This window comes from Syngnathus typhle, linkage group LG5, assembly GCF_033458585.1.
Source record: "Syngnathus typhle isolate RoL2023-S1 ecotype Sweden linkage group LG5, RoL_Styp_1.0, whole genome shotgun sequence".
Taxonomy (NCBI): Eukaryota; Metazoa; Chordata; class Actinopteri; order Syngnathiformes; family Syngnathidae; genus Syngnathus; species Syngnathus typhle.
In genome coordinates, this window is record NC_083742.1 from 11,518,449 (window position 1) to 11,538,613 (window position 20,165).

Genomic DNA, 20,165 nt, shown 5'->3' on the forward strand with positions numbered 1-20,165 from the left:
CAAATTTAGAAAAATGTGCTCAAGGATTTAGCCATCTCCTCTCTGCTTTGGTTGGAGTGTCTTGGTTTAACCATATTGATGGTGGTGATGCTATTTTGACATATATGCCAAAGTCAGATGCTGCCAAAGTGACTGTGAAAGGTAGCCATAGCTTGCAGAGGGAGTCAAACAGCTTCAGGGTCAAGAGGACAATGTCATGACGGGGGGGGGGGGGGGGGGGGGAGCTGCAGTCTGGAGCGCACCCCGAGGACCGACAACACAAAAACACAAAGTCTGAAGTTTTCCACACACAAATGCATACGGTTCACCAGCTGAAATCACATGTACACAAAAAAAAAACACATGGTGGGTGAGAAGACATGAGAGGACAAGAAGAACATATACACTACACATATCCTGAATAGAAAATACCTTACATTTAGATTGCTCTTGTCAAATGAAAAAGAGGTCAAAGAAAAGGAAGGATTAGACAGACAGAGCAAATATAATACACATTAAGGGGGTTCTTCAAAGAAAAATCCAAGAGTTTGTTCAACCAAATGTGCTTGTACATTACCGCCAAATGAGCTACTTCCTCACCGGTAAGCCCTTTTCTCCAGGCTCTCCTTTGGGACCCGGTAATCCCTGTTAAAGAATTGCACAACTAAGATTTAAAGACAATGAAATGCTTTTAAAAAGATCATTGCCATGATCCTTATAATGTTAAAAACACTGGTTAGGGTTTGGGTTAGCTTACCGGCTCGCCCCTGAAGCCCCTGTCCCCTGGGTAACCCGAGGGACCCTGAACCAAAAGCGTATCACACCGTTTTGTTTACGCGTGAAGGATGAAGAAACAGAAAAGCTGCTGAACAAAAATCAGTGGCACTCACTCGCTCTCCACGCTCTCCCTTCGGTCCCATAGGACCTTGTCCTCCAGGAATCCCAGGTTTACCCTGTCAACATAAACAATTTGGATTATAACAAATGTTTGGTATACTGACCACTCTTTTTCTAAATTGGTGTTGGCCCTCTTACGCTCTGTCCCTGTGGTCCCGGTGGTCCTGCTGGTCCTTTTGGACCTGTGGGACCTACACATGAATTGGAAGACATATTAGTGATCAGGAAATTGGGCCTCGAGGATGAAGTATGCGAGCAACAAAACTAAAATGAACGAAAATAATATCTTTGATTGAACTGTTTGTGATTGATTGTGTTGATCTCTGGCAATTCTGAGATACTACATATGAACAATGCAAAAAATTATGTACAGCGGAAAATGTGAAATGATTGGCTTGTCGTTGAGACATAGTCTGCCGTCAAAATTGGACCACTGATAATACCAGCTGTGTACATTAATGCATTACAAATGAACTTCAATTTCAAATTTGGCTACGGTTCAGGGATAAACTGTGCATATAGGTACTACATGTATTTTAAAATGTAAGATCTCCTGTCCAAGTCAGTTTCTATGATGCAGCAAAAGACACCAACCAATCGGGCCAGGAGGACCCTGCGGTCCTGGTGTAGAATCATGGAAAGTGTTGGTGAAGAAGGGGTCTTTCCCTCGCTCTGGAACCAAAATAAAAAGAAATACCATCATCATTCTACACACTCTACAGTTATGCTAAAGGTTTTGCTGGCAATTCATATTTTGTTTCACTAATGTTGCTATTCATTTATCACGTGACTCAGATTGGTTTTATTTGTTTTATTAATGACCAAGTCATATTTAATGAATTGCAGCTCTAAATTGTGCAAAAATTTCCACCTTCCACCTCTGTACAAAAATGTTGTCCAACACAAATATACTATACTATACCGCTTGATACCACACGGTAGCGCTGTGTTACAATTAACTACAGTGAACTAAAATATGCAGGCAGGGCAAATAGCAAAACCTTGACATTTTATTATTATTCATCCATTCATTCATCTTCTGAACCACTTATCCTCACGAAGGTCATAGGCATTATTATTGTTATTATTATTATTATTATTGCATTTCATGACTATTTATCTAAATAGTCATAAAATGCAAAAAACGAAGTGTTGCACATAGTAGGTAGTTTGGAATCTTATTATAGTTGAGGCTGCATTTGTGAGTTAACCTTTGATGACAACCCACAATGTTAAAAAGGCAAGGTTTGCAGTTAATCACAGATTTTCTTTCATTTAAAAAGTAGGCTAATTTGTGTAACAGTACAGAAAGAACAAGTATAGATAGAAAAGAATGCAGAGAAAGTCAGTGAGAGGAAGTGTTTGCTCTTGCACATGAAACAGCATAGATCCAAGTGAAGTTTTTGACTTTAGGGAGAGCGAGAGATGACGATGAGGAGGAGCCCAAGACGACAGGAAACATCATCCAGCTGAAAAATCATTGAGCGTCTCCAATTGAGTTAGACATCCAGGCCAGTTGTCACTGTCTGTTTGTATGTCTGTCAGTCCGTCTTTGCATCTACTTTGTATTCCCTTAGTGTGATCTTGAACGACGCCACCTCCAGGTGAACACAGCTCATTTTCATTCTTAACATTCTGGGTGCAGGTTTTTAAGCACTGGTGGTCCGCAGGAGAGACATTGAACCCCCTCGTGGATACATACAAGACAAATAAAGCTGTATTTTCCCAAGTAAGGTCAGCACAGATCGGCCCGTCCGCCTTCCTGTCCTCCCGCCATTCCCCGCTGTTACTTTGATGTGAAAGAAATGCCTCCCAGTCTCATTATGCCAATCCTAATACCTACACAGGAAGCTCACGCTGACAAATCTATGCTTTAAATACTTTTCCCCCTTTAAAACCAGCGGATCAACAAATAAAAGGTGCTAACGCACCGACCTTGAAAGAAGTGAGGAGCCGACATCTGGTAGCAGTTGAGTGACAGCAGAAGTGGACAGGTTTTCATCACAGCATGTCAAGTTTTAAAAATGTATTTAACTTCTCTTTTTATTCATACATTGCTGTATATCATAGAGTAGTTAGATTTTATAATGGGGCATTTTATGAAATTAGGTCACAGTATCATGTAGTGTAACAATGTTTTGACACATTTGTGTTGAGTGTTTAGGATGGGGTCTTACCTTCTGGCGCAGGGATGCGGGCACTGGCGGGAGCAGGTGGTCCTGGAGGCCCAGGTGGACCTGGTAGACCTCTCTCTCCTGGGAGTCCTGGGGGACCCCGGGGGCCTGAAGAGACAAAGAACCAAAAAAAATGAGATAACATTGAACATATTCAATGAAAGTCCTGACCTTGTCTGCTAATGAGGGCAACACGATTCTTGTTGGCTAGGAAATATTCACAGTGACCATGACTGGAGTACATACGAGACTGAATGCGTTTACATTGCAACGTCAACTAAATTTCAGATGGAAAGTTTTATAGTTAGTTGCATGCATTGGAGTCTGTGGCCACATTTTTTTGTCATTGACTCCGATTTAATGAGGTACTAATTTCTGCTGCTTTACTTTCAGTGATTATGCTTCATGTTGCCAAGAGTTTAAAATTGTTTCTCTAAAAGTGTATAAAGCCGGAGTGAATTAGAGAAGTACTGAAAAGAAAAGGCATTCTGACACATATTTTGAACAATTTTCTGATAAAAGTTTCCCTTTTGATATGAACGAAATATCAAATATCTTTTATTAAAAATGCCGCACGGCTAGTGTTGTTAACAAAATTACGACTTTAACGTTTATACCAAACTGGCATGGAAAAACACCACAGGGGAAGAGAGGAGGACCATTATTAAAATAATGTTTGGTGCATGATAGTGCCAATGCGTGACTTTACTACAACTGACAGGCGCTGTCTGAGAATTACAAGGTAATGTTATCATAACCCTGATTCGACACCCATCGGGGTCATTTTCACTTAAAGTTGCAGCATAAGCAGCTGTAGCAGTTTGGGAGCGCGGGAGGGAAGTCTGAGGCTCAGTGACTCAAATGACCTGCTTACCTAGACCAAAACATATTCAACCATACTGTAATCCATAATGCTACAAACTTCAACGTATGCCCAATTTCCCCATGTACCTGTCTTGACAGATAATTTGTCTTTGCATTGTATTGGATACAATCCAGTCCCATGTTTGTCTTTCTATAAAAATGAGCAAATTATAGCTTTGGTTACAATATGAGGCATTGGTTTGGGGTGGCTATGAAGTAATGGAGAAAGAAAAACAATAACATCATGGCCACATGGAAAGCATAAGGACCTGGGATTTGTGTATATATGGCTCATATTCATTTAAGGTTGGATTTGCAAGGCGTTCCTCGGAGAGTCGCTTTGAAAAAAGACAAATTAAGTTGGTCAATGTCTGGTCGTTACCCAGCAGCAGGTTCAGAACAGGGGTCATTTTGGAGGCCTTCGAGATTCAGAGAGGAGAAATAACAGCGCGTGTTGAGAGCAGATGTTATGACACACATGCGCCACTATTTGCTTTATTATCAATTCAAGTCACAGCTGCCTGTGGATTTACTTTTTCCTACAGTTGATTTATTCGGGGTCTGAATACATAGAGCAGGTTTATTCCTCTGTTTATACTCTGATTGGTGACCATGAGCTGCAGCGGCACGTGTCGGCGCTACAGTTGACTTTACATGTACTAAGACTCAATGGCCGCTGATAAAGCACAATTTAAGTCAAAATTCAGAAAGTTAGCAGACACAATGTCTGGAACACGCTACCGGTTACAGCTGGAGCTTCTTTTGGATCGACCGAGTGGCTTAAGTGGAAGACAAACACCCCAAAGCCGGATATCATGGCTCAGTCTTGTTTCCACGAGTGTTTGGTTAATACTAAGGCAATCAAATGCCTCAAAAGTAGAGAGAGGCAAGAAATGCAAACTCTCTCCCTCAGCAAGACACACAATCTTAAGAATTGCTTGATTTCATCTCAAAATCCTCATTTGGTGCTTTTTACGTTCTGTGAGGCCCCATCTTACCTGAAGGTCCGGCGTTTCCCTTCAATCCAGGGCTTCCAGCTGGGCCCCTCGCGCCCGCCTCCCCCCGAGGCCCAGTGGGACCTGGCGAGCCTCGAGAACCTGTTTTGCCTTGGAGGCAAAGATTGTCATCACTAATTATACGGACGAAATTGCTGATTGCTTCGACATCAACTGTGAGTACAATTTTACCGTCTCTGCCTGGAAGACCATCGCTGCCCTTTTCCCCCTGAGGACCTGTAATAGAAGGACTTAATTGAGCGATTGTTTAACGTTTCCACTGAGCTCAAAAGCCAGAAGACACAAGTAGATAACTGTGTCCAAGATACAGCAGGAAGGCTGATTTTGGTGCAAATGGGAGCATTCCTATGTAATCCAAACTCCTGTGATTTGTACTTTTTTTATGTAAATGATTAAAAAAAAAGCAGATTAATTGAAAGTGAATAATTTGACTCAATAAACGTGACAATGGTTCTTTTCTAACCAGGCGTTCGATAGAGCGGGGTTCGTGTGCCCGATTTTCATTTTATTTTTTTGCAGCAGCAGCTATAGCCAAGGCTGGGCTCAGGTCCAGGAAAGAAAAGGTGAAGTGCTCGCCTTGAGCTCAGTAAGCATGCACCTCAAATGACTCTCTTTCTTAGACTGGAGGAAATGAGCGTATGTGGAAAGGTGGAAATAGGATATACTATAATAAAGGCTTATGTGAGCAGGTAGAAAAGGGTTGATTGATAATAATGAACGATTGTTCAAAGTGTGAACGCACACTTACTGTAATTTTTGGACTATAAGGCTAACTGGATTATAAAGTGAAGTCTGTTTTTGAAAATTTCCATCCATGGGGCGCACTGGCTCAAACTTTATTCAATTTCAATTCCACATCCTTACATAAGGAACACCTTGATTATAAGGTGAATTATCAATTTCTGAGAACACTAAAGGTGCCTTGTAGTCAGAAAAATGCAGTATTTCAAGTACTTTAATATTATAGCTCTAAATAGAAGACGACTACCTACCGGCAGGTCCCTGCTCACCGGGAGCCCCCTGAGCAGGCGCGGCCCCCAACAGTAAGGCGGCCTCGGGTGTAACTCTCCCTTTGGTCAGAGGGTGGCGCTGAGAACTGGACGGCAAGGCAGCGAGGACTTGGACCTGGTGATGTGAAACGTTAAAATGAGCGTGATGAAGCATCATTAAGCACATACTTGACTATCTGAGGTTGCAAAAACCTTTGCCTCCAGCGAACTCAGCCTGTCATTCATTGCCGTGATTCGACTGCAGTTGAGACAGTCTGGAAACAGAAAACAGTCATTTACATCCAGTTCTTTTTTTATTGGCCAAGTCAGAACACATGGTAGCTTTTACATGAAAGGGGCTCCCCTGAGCGTGCAGGTGGGCGACGCAGTGTGGACGCTTTCCTGATTGCCTCTTGAGCCCCCTGCTGTTTGCCTGCATCTGTAGAAGATAGAGACAGTATGATGTCACCTCCTGTCATTCAGACTTGAAGTCATAATGTGGTTTTGAATTTAAAAGTCTGATTACTCGACTAATATATTGGTATCAATGTGGAAAAAACATGCAAGCTCGGCAGAACGTGCAGATTCAACGCCAAATTCCACTTGACTGAAAGGTAGACATGCCAACGCTGCCAGTGCTGCCATGAGTTCAAACGATACGATTGAAATAAAAATGCCTCACACTAAAAGCCATGCTAAAAATGCCAGTCTTTAGAACGGATTTAAAAGCGGACAGTGAGGCCTTCTGATGTGCACCGGCTGGGAATTCCATACATGGGAGCAGCAAAAGCCTACAAAGCTCAGTCCCACCCTGAGCCTCCACTACGTTCCATCTCGGAGCAGCCGGTCAGCTGACCTGGGTAACCGAAACGGGAAATGCACGTGCAGCACCCCAGAGGGCGGGGCTAAGAAGAAAAACAAAACAAATAGTTTGCCAGCAGAATTTTCAAATACTGCACAAGAGCTGTGTGGTGGCTATGAACTCAATCCAAGCAACAGCTCCAACCATTTCATCAATTAATCATTGCCATTTTTCTTTTGTTCGCAACCACTTCTGAAAGAGACAACTGTGTGCGCAATGCACCCCTTGCCAAGTTCCCCTTTTTGTATTGTTCCTTGTGTGGAGTTGTCAGCAGAACATTGGGAAGCCATGGGAGAGAAGGAGTAAACAATAGGTTGCTTGTGCCAAGACAATGAGCTTGCATTCTGGACTGCCTTCGTTTTATGAACTGTGGGAGTTTGTGTCTGTGGGTTGTGAATGTTTTCAGTTGCCTTTGTCATACCGTCGAACATTTTTGTCGCTGTTACTCTGGATGTGTTCGGGCCAGGTGCTCGTGCTGCAAACAAGCGGTTAGCGAAGCACCTCATTAGCAACCAGGAAGTAATACTTCCTTGCATTCTCTCACCACCAGCACCGCAAAAAATGTAAAAGCACCTGCAGCTATGAGTTGCGAAGGTCATGTGTCACGATACGTGTTACTGCAATGTAACATTTCCCAATCGACTGTCTCTCTCGCTAGTGAAAACACAGGAGATGAAAAGTAGGACTGACTGTCCCACAGGGGAAAAAAAAACCCCAAACATTTGGGAACTTAATGCAGCAAAGCATAACATCTTGAGTGATTACTCCAAAGCGTGGTTATGATTGCTTATGATTTTTGGCTTGTGGGTATTTCTCTCAGAGGATTATAGGCAAAGATGGATTTAAGGGGTATGATACTTTGTCGAAAATGTGGCAACCTCCTCCGTGTTTAGATATCAATGTCAAGAATGTGGCAGTCAAGGCAAACACAAACTTGGATGCGTTGGACATTCTGCAGTGACGCACCGTGTGTTTATCCACAAGCGATGGCTGGTTTTAATTACCAAAAATGGGCTTTGGACAGGAAATGTAGACATCACCCCTCGCAAGCACCACTTCTCGGGTTAGAGCCTCAATTTCCCCACTCACACATGGGTTATTGTGCGAGCCATAAGCTGGATTTGGCACAAGGACAAATGTCTCCTACACACTTCTTCTTACACAATTACTCCCAGTCTCTTTATCTTCAAAGGTGAAATAAATCTCTTTGCCAGCTCCTGAGTGAGTTTAATGAAAGGCAGGATGGTCCTTCCTGCCTCCGAGGCTTCACACGGGATCCAACACCATAACATCATCATTGTTTGGATGCCACCATGCCTCTTCATGGACATTCAATGTTTGCTTCTCAATGGGCTAATTGCCCCACCGGGGGGTGGGTGTCAAATAAACGCGTGAATCTATTTGGCCTCTTGCCCTCGCGGTGCACTGGGCCCTAATGAGTGAGCCAGTTAGGGCTATTCATTAGAGGAATAGCCCGCTGAGAGTTCAGTGGGCCAGAGGCCATCCTGCCTCTGGGTCGTGCGTGTTCTATTCTGCTGCACATGCTGTCTTTGTCATTTGTTTGTAAACACTCCTTGAATTATGTCTTCCTCTGCGGCTGCAAAATCTAGATGGAGATGAGTGCGGCTCATAGTGAACCCAATTTGACCGCCACACCAGAATGATGTCTTGTACAGTACTGTGCTTTGTAGCCTATATGAAAATGCAACATGATTTTCGCAAATATCTTCTCTCGCCTCAATTATCAAACCTCAGAAGGCTTGTTAAAAAGTCAGAAGTCTTTTGCGTGTGGGCTGCCTTACATCACGCTTATAGTTGAAGATGAAGGTCGTTTAGCCAGAATCTCACTAATAGGCCTGCCAAGCCTCATGTGCAGATTTTTTTTTTTTTTGCAATTACCATATTTTTCGAACAATAAATCGCTGTAGTGTAAGTTGCATTTTTGGCAAAAATGTATTTCATAAAAAACAGTAGTGCATCAAAACCTATTGTTCTCTAATACCAGGAACACGAAATAGAGTTTTTAAAATAAACTTTTTGATGGCAGATCTTAGCATGTTTTTATAGGTTCGCTGAAAGTTTAGATTATTGTAATGATCCATCGTAAAAGGGTAATTGTGTGTCCCTCTTTGCGCAATCACACTGGTCCTGCTCCAGCGTGATTGCGCAAAGACGCACGCACGCACACACGCACACACACACACACACTACAGCTCGCAGACACAGCAGAGCACAAAGTTCCTGATCCATCTCTGTCTGGTCAATTAGCTGAGCTCAGCGCTGCAGCATCATTAGTGGGCGCTGAGGGTGTTTGTCTCTGTCGCTGCACAGCATCAACCAAGATGAATAGCAGTCCTTTGCCGAGCATCCCCCACCCCCCTCCCACACTCACACTAATCACCAAAAGAGCAACTTTTCTAACTAGGACGAACTGGGCTGAGCAAAGTGACTACAAAGTACATCCGTACGCTTAGTGGACACTTTGTGTCATCAGTTCTAAAAGGGACAAAAAAGTCCAAATGACGTGCTTGTGGATATTCTCATTCATCCAGGTCATTTAAATCCTTTACAGGACAACACGTCGTTGGGTGGAAACTCCCGCATTAATATTCCATTCAGTTGTAAACATTTGCTGTAAAGTGATTTTCTTATTTTTCCCATTCCTATGGTTGGTCAAGAACAGATCCTGTTTCGAGAAACTTTCCATGGAGCATTGTGGTGATCATGAAGCTTGTCAAAGTGGCCCTCAACTGCCGTCTAGTATAGAAGAATCTCTTGCCAGGCAGCAAATTTTGCACCATCGGGCCAACTGCCAACATCAAAAATCGTATAAGCTCTCAAATGCTGTTAGCCTCACAACTGTCTTCATGAATCACTGCATGAAAGAAAATAGAAGGGTATAGGTAGGGACTTTTGGAACACCTTGAATTTATGTTATATAATTTTTGATAGTTCTATCCTTTTGTTCTGTGGGTGTTCTGACTGTATCAACGATGCTGCATTTTTTTGGGGGGTGATTCAATTGAATTCAAAGCAATTCAACATTTCTGGTGTTTATTACAAAAATTGCTAAATACTTTTGACGCGGTAGACATTCCAAAATATATCTAGCTATTATGCTATGCTTTTTGAAAAACTGCTTTTATCAATTGCTTATAGCTCTGGCTTACTGCTCTGTGCATTGCAAACCTGCATCTGAACTTCAGTGTTTATTTTCTTTTCCCATGGTAACACCCTTTTTTTAATTAGGTGATTGACACACTTCGTCATCCGCTTCCTCCACAAATGCAACTCTACCTCCTCTTAGTCAGAAAAAAGGTACTAGCCCACACACTCCATAGGCCTCACTGTAATTACACTTGAGGGGGTCTCATAATCGATCCCCAAGGAAAATTCAAGTTAAATTAAACTGATACCTTATGTTTAAGTTGCATTGGAAAACAAGTGGGCATGGAGGTCTGCATGGGATCTGCTTTGCAAATGTCGAGGAGGTGTTACGAAGGAAGTTTCTAAGACCTTGAGGTGAGAGCATGGAGGGTCAGAGAGGTCCCCGCCTACAGCACACACATCTTACCTCATCAAGCAGCACAGACACTTGAGCCAAGGCAGCATCTGGTCAAAAGGATGCTCAAGGATGCAAACAATGCCTCAAAAGTAGGTGCGGTTAAGAGTCAAGACAACTCCGCCTTGACAAAACCTTTAAAGGTCAGATTTGATGAGTCCGTATGAATCGATGTCGTTCTACAACACTCCAAAGTACAAGTGCACTCATGAACAGGTATTCCTCTACTACTGTATAGTTTTGAAAACCAGGAGGACAATAAAACACAAACACAACAAGCATACTCACACAGGAGCTGCTGTTTGTCATTGCTCACACCCAGAGACCCACGTAGTCGTGCAGAAATTACGCAACGCCTCTCAGGCCCCACATATGAGAGAACGAAGAAGAGAGAAGTGCCCAAGAAACAAACACAATGCGTTTTATTCGTAATAATTATTTCTTTTATACATATTTTGAGCACGATTCAATAAGAAACAGATGTGTGTATTATGTCCACGTGGCATTTTTCTCATGTATCTGGTTAAGAATCGCGTGCTCCTCTATGCCACCCCCCCACCCCACACACACACACACACACACACACACACACCATTATCCCTCCTGCCAAAGTAGCACTGATGAAAAATTGTGGCACTTTCCATCCTTGAAGTTGCCCATCCCTGATCCCTGCCATTTATATGAATATCTAATTATTGTTGGTAAATCAAAGCATCTGCTATTCTACGAAGACTTCCTACAAAATGTCACAGTCAATGATATTGGCTTTGCCATGTTCATAATACTTGAGGTTAGCTCTTTCTTTCTTTATGGACTTTGCTTCTGGAAAAGAAAATGATCTTTCCAAACCTTGGTTGTCGAATGTCTAGCTCAAATGATGACTTAAGAGGTCCACATTAACCACTGTGGGTCAAGGTTTCACCCATTTGGTCAGCACAAAGTGAATATGATCTTACTCTACGCTATTGGACAAATAAGCCCCATTCCTCATATATGTCCAGACCATGCAGATGTTCTTAAACTCACGCACCCTGTAATCTCTCACAGGAAAGAGGAGGCTTCTCACCTCAAGCCAGACAGCGCTGTCTTTACCTCACCTTCCTTCTCAGTCTCCCGCTCTCCATCGCTGGCTGTTTTTCCAACACATGCCTTTCGTGATGCTGACGGCACTGACAGGCTTTCAGTTCCACCTCCCCTTCCAAGCAGCACGCTGTGGTGTGTAATTACAGAGCAGCCCCAAGCCTGGTGGTCAGTCCAGTGGGCTGACTGCTGACAGCCGTGCTTGTTTGGCCTACAGACATGAGTTCCCATTGGCACTCGCAGACAGGAGCTGTGGGTTAGGTAGACCGTCTCTGAACAGGATGCCTTCCATAAATCTTCCCCTTTCACCCCTAATTCTCCCACTTCCTCAGCAGATGGATGGGAATACCTGCAAATGATACTAATCATGGGAAAATGGAGCGCTGCAGACAGTTAACATCTTCCCCTCTAATTACTAAGCAGGTAGTCCAGCCCATATGCTTTGGCTTGTTTTGGGGTGTGACGCCGTGGTGGTGGTCTGTTTTTCTATGACAGACAGTAAATGTTGTCTCATGACCCATCTCAACCAATAACAGATGGAAGCCTGACAATATTGTTCAGTTTAACAAATTTATAGGTCAGCATTCAATGTAAGGTTTATGCCAAATTAATAGCATTAATAACCATGTCATAAAATCTGATTAATACATCCAGTTATAGATATTTACTTGCATTCCCCGACAAGAAAAAAAATTGCCTTAGTGGTTGAATGTTGTGCTTAATTTCTGAATAATCAAACAAACCCAGTGAGCTGGTTCCAAGTCAGAATTTGCATGAATTCCCAAATTCTTAATCAAAATGACAAAATGTTGAAAGCTCAATAAATTATACGGCTGCATGAAACTTCTTCGTGATGTTGGTGGTCTCTTCTTGCTTTTATGATTGGTGGTCTGATGGATTTATTAAACAGCCGAGGGATTTGTCTAATAATAAGTCATGAATGGCTCATTGAGAATCCTCACGATTCTCTGGAATTGACTGAAGAAGAAAAACATGACATCAACTTTGTGCTACAACAACGCAGACCTCCTTTAGTCAGAATAAATCAGATCAGTATGACACTGACAAAGAAACAGGAGGGAGATTCTTCCATTGCTTTAACTGCACCCCTGCACACTGATGGAAAATGATTAGAGTGAATTTATCCAGGCTAGCGATGTTAGCACCAAGTTTCTACTGTGACAGTTGTAAAAAGTCAATCATGTGGCACATAAGGAGACAACCAAGCAAATTCACACTCACATGTGTCAATATGTGGACATTTATTTGAACACTCACTGCCTCAATGGAAGTGAGTGAACCACCACAATGCTGGCGTGAATGTGAGTTTTTTCCAACGATATCTGACTATTTATGACTCGGGCCGCATCACACACTGAAAAGATTAGAAACCCGAAGCTTGCTCGTGATTTATCTTTTCAATCAAACTTGGAACTCGAAAACCACATTGTAAGTCGGGGCACTCGTAAGTCACCTGGATGTGGTATCTAAAGGAAATTTTGGGATAAAACCCAAGAAAACAAAACTGACCCGGCATGCACATTACAGCACCAACTAGCCAAAGCAGCGACTCTGGCATTTACATCAAATCCAAAACTCTTAAGGACATGTTTTTTTAAGGATCTGCACTTGCTCCAGTCACTCCCTCACAAACAAGCAGTGACATAGAGGCCTTTTTTTCTTCTTCATGTAAACAAACGTGCGGTCCACGTAAAGTGGCTAAAGTTAGCAGTGGGCACATCTGCTGAATTGCAAAGTTAAGTTTAGATGTGGTGGGACAAGCCGCGCCACCCAATCCAATAGTCTTCAAATATTTCCTGCACTTGAAAGGAGCAGATGTCTAATAAAAGTGTGTGATGGGTTGACAACACGACATACACACATCACTTCTATTAAGAGAGACGGACACCTGATGAATGCTTTCGCGGTGACCCCGATCGACCTTAAACTCTGTGACGCGCTCCCTCTCGTTCAAGAAGCGTGGTTGACATCGTCTCCATTGATGCGAGACCCTCTTGCCTCTTATTGTGATCCAACTGCCACTTGGAAAATTTGTGTGAAAACAAGAAACCACACACTCCACTGCTGGTTTGGTGTGGCAGGCTTAGCGCGGGTGACCTCTCTATATAAAACACTCCCGACACACCGCAGCCTTGAAACCTCTGTCCTCAACGCGCTGCCACAGCTGGCCAACACGCAACAGCTCGAAAAACAACACCGAGCAGAAAAAGACGTCCAAAATAAACGCACAGAAACAATATATTTCTTGCTGTCGAAATATTAGATGGGCTGTTCGCAGCTGCACTCTGGGACTAAAATAATGAACTATATAAATTAATGTTGCTGTAGCTGGTTGTGTTTTACTGTAACTGTTCTTGTTTTCATAGTGGTTCATAATTTCATCATTCATCGTTAGTCCTGCCATCTGGAAACACAGACAATATTGGCTGTGAAAGTCACTGGTGAAAGGAACACAAACAGTCTGGAAACCTGACAGGTGATAATCAGGCCAAAAGTTGAACAAAAAATGTTTCAGTGTAACCGAAAATGTCGCAAGTAATCCCCGATTTTACATCGCGGCATTTACTATTTGCACAAGTGCTCTTTTAAAGCCTCGTGTTATCGTTATTTCTCGTACTTTGTATAACAAGAGTGTATTATTTTTAGCCCTTTTTATACTACGTCTCAGAGGGAGACATTGTGTGTTTAATGGCACCACATTTATTTAACAGCCGTACTTGTAGAGTATAAGAAACTCCAACATATCGAAAAGTATAGTCACTATTTTTTTCTAAAGTTCAAAATCTGAAAACCAAAGCCAAGAAGAGGATAAAATGTTACCTTAGAACGACCAAAATCTTCATGGCTTGTATTAAATATGGTGTTTTTTTGTGGTGGACTCAATTCATCTACTTCAGGAGTCATTAATAACGGGGATCACGCAGGTTAGCACTACATTTCTGTTGGTTGGCATGCCATTATATTCTTGATGAACCTTTGCTCCGGGAAACATTGCTCTTGAGAATAGGAGAAGCTGCTCTCAAGAAACCATGTAGCTGAACTCCTGACCAAGAAACCCTTTCGTCTGACCCCAATTACTTCCCAGAGGTTGACAAGTTCTCCATGCTCCGTGTCCTCAGGTGTAGCCAAGCATGGCCCAATCCGCGAAGCTTACATCCGAACACGGTCCATGTCTTCTGCTGTACACACTCAGGAAGTGGCTGAGGGAATCCTTGGCCTCTCGCTGTAGGCTTGTCCGAGGCTGTTCTGAACACTTACGATGTCTCCTGTCTTGTAATATGACATGAGGGCATGTAAATATTGGAGTGGGCTGTCAATAAGCTAAATCTGTCCACAGCCGGCCATGCAAACAAAAGAAACGTTCGAGTCGTCTCTGACGAATGTGCAGACATATCCACGGCAACCAAGCACAAAAGTGCTTGTTGAGCACATCCACTGTGTGACAGAGACTGCGAGCGCCTTTCCTGAGCCAAGACAGGATTGCCAAACTGCAGTCATCAGGACCGTATAATAAATGAACAATGGTGCTTTCATCGCAAACCCCAAACCTGCTTCTCCAAATGAACTGAGAACAGCACGTATGTGTCATGTTTTGTTTTTTTTCCTGGTGATTTAACTTCTTTTGGACAACATTGCCCAATCCCACCACAATTGGATATGTCATCTATTGAAGGAACATCTCGTATAACGCTTAAATTCTTATTTTCCCCTCGGATCATTCCAGTGGGGCGTTTATGGGGCTTGCTTTGGGATTTGTCTGGATGAAAAATGTCCAATGACACTTTCTGAAATTGCTGTCAGATTGCAGATGTGGGAAAGAGGCATTCGATATCTCAAATAACTCCCCCAACATTAGAACACCCCCCCTCAAGATGAGAAGCTAATTATAACCCTGGTTTTGAGGAGTTTATGAAAGCTTGTAAGATAAGAATACATATTGCCAGCATTATTTTTAAAAATAGCATGTGTGCATCAAAATGACTTCAACCTGCAGAATCTCGTTTTGCAACTCCCGACATTAACGTTTTAATTAAACAGAGTAAAAATCCGCCCGATCAAAGCACGGCTGTCGAACGTGTCCGACATTCTGCAAGTGGGCGAGGCGAATCTTTTGTTGTGGGCTTGATTTAAGCCATGTCATATCTATTGTTAAACACACGAGCTTGGCACACTCAGATGCTCTTTGATTTAGACAGCTCCTATTCTTTCCCCAAATAGAAAGCTCATTTAAGACAACAACATGTCAGAAAACCATGAGGAGCGCTTGCTAAGAATAACTGTGAGTTTATGAGATTATAAAACATCAGAGACAAGTCCGATTCACTGAATAACATACAATCAACGGAATGACTCTTTTACATATGAATACACTGAATACAGGATCAACATTTAAGTATTATAATACTTGGTTATTATAATCCCCTTCTCCCACTCTCACGGCTATAATAGCTTCCACTTTATATAATATTTCGGTCCAAGTGGAAATTTTGAGAGGCAAAAAGATTAAGAATACTGGATTGCTTGATGCGGTGGTGGTTTCACACTAAACTCAACCAAGCATGCTTTTATAGTTCTTTGTTTTTATTGAATTTTTTTTTTGCACTGGCGTAAGGCCCATCTGAAACCTGTTATACAAATTTAGCGGCATAAAAAATGATTCGCGTCAAAGACTAGAGATTTAAATGAACTAAAAGATAGCCAACCATGAATTAATCAGTTGTTTAAGAAGTATACGTGGATCTCAATACTTTTGTTTATATCATATACTCATGAAGATTGGGTGGTGAAGTGTTTATTAATCAGAATATATTAAGGTTTGCAACATTGACAGGCTAAAAAAAATTGTTTTCTCAGAAAAATAAAAACCGATTGATAGCATTTTGGAACATAGCACTTCGTAAATAAGTACTAGAATAACCGTTTTGGCCACACCGGCCTATTTAATCAAAAACGTAGCACTTGTTGAATTTTCTCTGTGTGGCCAAGAGCGGGAAAACAATGTACACACCCTGATGTAGTAGTATAATTCCAGTGTTCATGTAAAGGTACGTACAAGTAGGTGTAAAAGTGCACAGACACACCAAAACACTCCACGAGTATAAGTAAGAAGCGGGAGTGAAGTAAGTAAGAGTGTGATGCTGAGCTGAGTCTAATCCTCGAGTGAATGGTGTGCTGTGTGCCAGGCATTCCTCTGTGTCTTTTTAAGGCTTTTGGGGGATTAGACCCCACTTACTTCCAGGGCCGCAGGGTGGGATCAAAGCTGACTTGACTTTTTCAGGCTCAGCTTGCAAAACATTCGGGTGGCACCGTGGAATAGAACACCACGGTCAAAATGCGAGTCGCACCTGGCGGGGGTCAAATTTGGCATAATCCAAAAGAGCACTCACTGTCAATCTGCTCACTGATGGACGGCACCGAGGTTCAAGTGGCAATGACAATAAAGCGCTTAGGAGAATACAACTGAAAATGAAGCCTCGAGAATGAATTTCACAATCTGGTTTCCACGGCACAGTCATTACAAGGGCTAAACTTAGATCCAGTAAAGCAGACTACAGACAAAACAAACCTGATCTCAGGTGACCTCTGAACAGCGGTGTAGATCCGTATAATATCTGACCTTTAGCCCGTTACAACAAACCTGTTCGTCGGTAATCCGCCACAATCTCCTTTCATGTGCATGTGACCCGGCTCCAGGAGCTATGTGCGAGGGATGATACTAATTACGTAAATGGAGGAATTTGGGAAGCTATCTCTAGCATCTCAGTGGTGATGACAAGTACTTAACCTAACTTGGTCTCACAAGACATGTTCCCCCAGAAAATAAGCACAATGATGTCCAGGGGATTTTATCACAGTAACCTGCAGATAAACATCATGATAACAAGCTTGGGCCTGCACAAAAAAAAATAAACGCCCCACTTGTTGGGTCTGGATTATCTTCTCCGTCCTATTATTGCTCCTTTTTTTTTTTTTTTGCACATGTGGAAGGCTATTTTCCTTGACAGCCAATTGTAAGCCTCATATAACCTCTGCACACATGTCCTTTTAAATCTACATGTTCCATGTCTGCTTTTTATAGCCGCCACCCAAACCCGAAATGACGACACCCCAGGTCTGGCAAATGTTTCTCCAACATGAGGTTCTGTCTCATGTCTACATCCTCTGAGAAGAAAGTGGGCCTTCGTGCATGCAGGGACTTGGTGTGTTTGTGTTTTGCACCACTGGAGATAAGTACGCATGCTCTCTGTGCTCAACAAAGGGATGCTAAAGTAAAAAACACAGACACAGGGGATGGGGAAGGAGATTTTTGTTTTTTTTACGGCTCGAGATGAGGGTCGTGGAGTGTTTGGTCAGGCATTGATGTGGCAAAAGCGGCTAAAAGCAATGAAAAGACAACAAACGCAAAATCCCAAAATAAACCGCTTGGTCTCTTTGTAATTGAAAATAAAATAAATGCTGTTTAAAGGTCTACCATTTGCTTTTTTCACGGCAGTAATTTGAGATTTGCTTCCATGCAATTTAACTTTGATATGCAGCTGTTTGCCTTAATTGTGGCCATTTTTAGGTAACATTTCGAAAAACGCTTTTGATGTCAATTTTATCGCATGTGTACGTGACAAATGTGACACAACGGAAAGACTTAAGTAAAAAAAGCTGGAACTGTTATTGCTCACATGTAGATAAAATGCACTTTGTCTATTTTCCTGATTACATCCATTAAACAAGTCCAAATAGGATGAATAATACAAAAAATAGTTGAGGCCAAACATTAAAATCAACAGTGGTTTCCCTTGGGGCCTTTTCTGTTTCAAAGGGAGATTTATGAGCTGAAGAAGGAGTTCTCCTAGTTGTAGAACAGATGTAGGGATGCTTTTTTTTTTTTTGCCTCATTTTTGGCAGCAGCCCACCAGACTGATGATGCAGTCAAAGAAGACGCTTGGTAACACTCGCTCACTGTTATTTGATTCCCTGCTCAAATGGCTAAGAAAGCTGTGAGACAATTTGATTGCTAAATTCTCATCTTTGCTTTGAAATCGGTATATGGAAATATTTTCTTTTTTTATTTTATTTAGTTTAACCTATAGAAAGCTTGCACAATATGGATTTATTGTCATTTTGAGCTATGACATTTTAAAAAATACATTATGCCTGTTGCCCAACCAACTCAATATATTATGATTATGATTTCCATTTTTAAAACCTGATAGAGGACAAAAAAAATAGACCAGATTATTGCATCTCTGGTTAAATTGTTTTTTTCTTTCAAAGAAATTCTTGACCGGTGTAACAGGCACAAGGAGAAGAGATAGCGGAAGGAAGTGTTCTCACTCCCTTCATACTCTTTATCCTTCTGACTTCACACCAGAATGTTGGCCTTATCAGTACATGTCCACAGTTGACAGAGTGAAGACATGCGCACCATGATGAAAGAACACACAAATACACACAAACACAGAGAGCGCGAGGGGAGGGTGCCATGCAGAGGACTGGAAACAGATTACACAAGGAGCACCCGAGCGGGGAAACAGATGAAAATTTAGCTGAGCCGTCAACGCCTCCTCATCGGGGACAAACAACAGGCCAGATGAGAAGCTAACAACTGCGCCATCAATCATGCTGCCCGTGTCAGCTAATAAAAGAGAGCGCACGGTGGGTGCAGGGCCGTGAGGGTCTGCCGACCATCCAGCCGGACCCGGTGTGGCGTGCTTACAAAAGAACCCCAGCTCCTCTCTCCAAAGGCCCCTATGCTGACACCCAGTACGTTTTCCAACAACAGTCTTCCCTACACTCCTTCACACCCACAGTGTGAGAAAGTGCTGATGGAGGCAAAGAAAAAGTCCAAGAAAAACTCCACAGTAGACACTCTTGCAGCATCCAGAATTTCCCTGCATGAGTACAAGTTGCTTTGTTCACATGCAACCGGCAGATTCCTAATATCAGAAATGCAGCGCTGTACATGAAGAGAAGAAAAAAAGGTTTTCATCACATTTGGAAATATAAAACAGGTTGAGTTTTGTTTTACGATCATAACCACATCGGAAGGTGAGCACGGGAACCTTGGTAGATCGATTTCACAAGGAGTGACTTCGCAAGTGTGCTTTACTTATTTTGTGATACTTATTCCAAATTCCACGACCAAAAAAATGGAAATCAAAAGGGGAGGAAAAAAATCGTGCTGTCCTGGCTGCAGAGTATTTTGAAATTACAAAAAGGTGACAAAAAGAACACACTGTACACTCGAAAGTTGGCTCTTTTGGATGAATGTTACTCACATTCAAATCCCAAGGGGAATAACAAGAGTCACTTGTACGTAAAAGCATGACTTTACTTAGGTCCTTTTGTATTTGTTTAATTGTTTTACTGCTTCAGGATGCATGAGGGAAAAAAACCCAGCATTTGGAAGCGCTTAGGACCTCAGATATATTGCAGATGGCTTTGTGATTTCATTATTGCATCAGAACAAACATAATTTAGAACTCGGCAGTTGCATTTAGTCAACGAGGTCAAAATAAATTATCAAAGTTTCATCGACAGAAAAAAAAAAGGGGAGGTTTCGTTCTTTGGAGAACTTTGGAGTTTCACTCATATTCGGTTACATCGTCCAAGAGACTTGCTATTAATTATCAACAAAGTTGCAGTCATGGCGGCTGGTGATGACATTTGGATTAACTCAACTCAACATGTCTGAAGCCATGCTCAAAGTGTTCACGTGTGAGTATG

General features: G+C 42.2%; 1 protein-coding gene across 8 annotated transcripts in view; it reads right to left on the reverse strand.

Moving 5' to 3' along the window:
- emid1 (EMI domain containing 1) overlaps positions 1-20,165 on the reverse strand; it is a 39,431-nt gene that overhangs the window by 3,189 nt on the left and 16,077 nt on the right. For 4 of the 8 annotated variants that reach the window (XR_009714431.1, XM_061278587.1, XM_061278585.1 and 1 more), the window contains exons 4-15: positions 7,203-7,256; positions 6,269-6,358; positions 6,133-6,194; positions 5,923-6,055; positions 5,102-5,146; positions 4,913-5,020; positions 3,054-3,158; positions 1,471-1,548; positions 1,015-1,067; positions 870-932; positions 737-781; positions 580-624 (exon numbers count right to left, since the gene is read on the reverse strand). Coding sequence is in view for 7 of the 8 variants with exons in the window: in XM_061278587.1 (XP_061134571.1) it covers positions 580-624; positions 737-781; positions 870-932; positions 1,015-1,067; positions 1,471-1,548; positions 3,054-3,158; positions 4,913-5,020; positions 5,102-5,146; positions 5,923-6,055; positions 6,133-6,194; positions 6,269-6,358; positions 7,203-7,256 (881 nt within the window). In the remaining variant the exon portion in view is untranslated. Of the gene's footprint in view, positions 1-556; positions 625-736; positions 782-869; positions 933-1,014; positions 1,068-1,470; positions 1,549-3,053; positions 3,159-4,912; positions 5,021-5,101; positions 5,147-5,922; positions 6,056-6,132; positions 6,195-6,268; positions 6,359-7,202; positions 7,257-20,165 lie in introns of all 8 variants that reach the window. The other 4 variants (XM_061278592.1, XM_061278589.1, XM_061278588.1 and 1 more) reach the window with 3 other exon arrangements.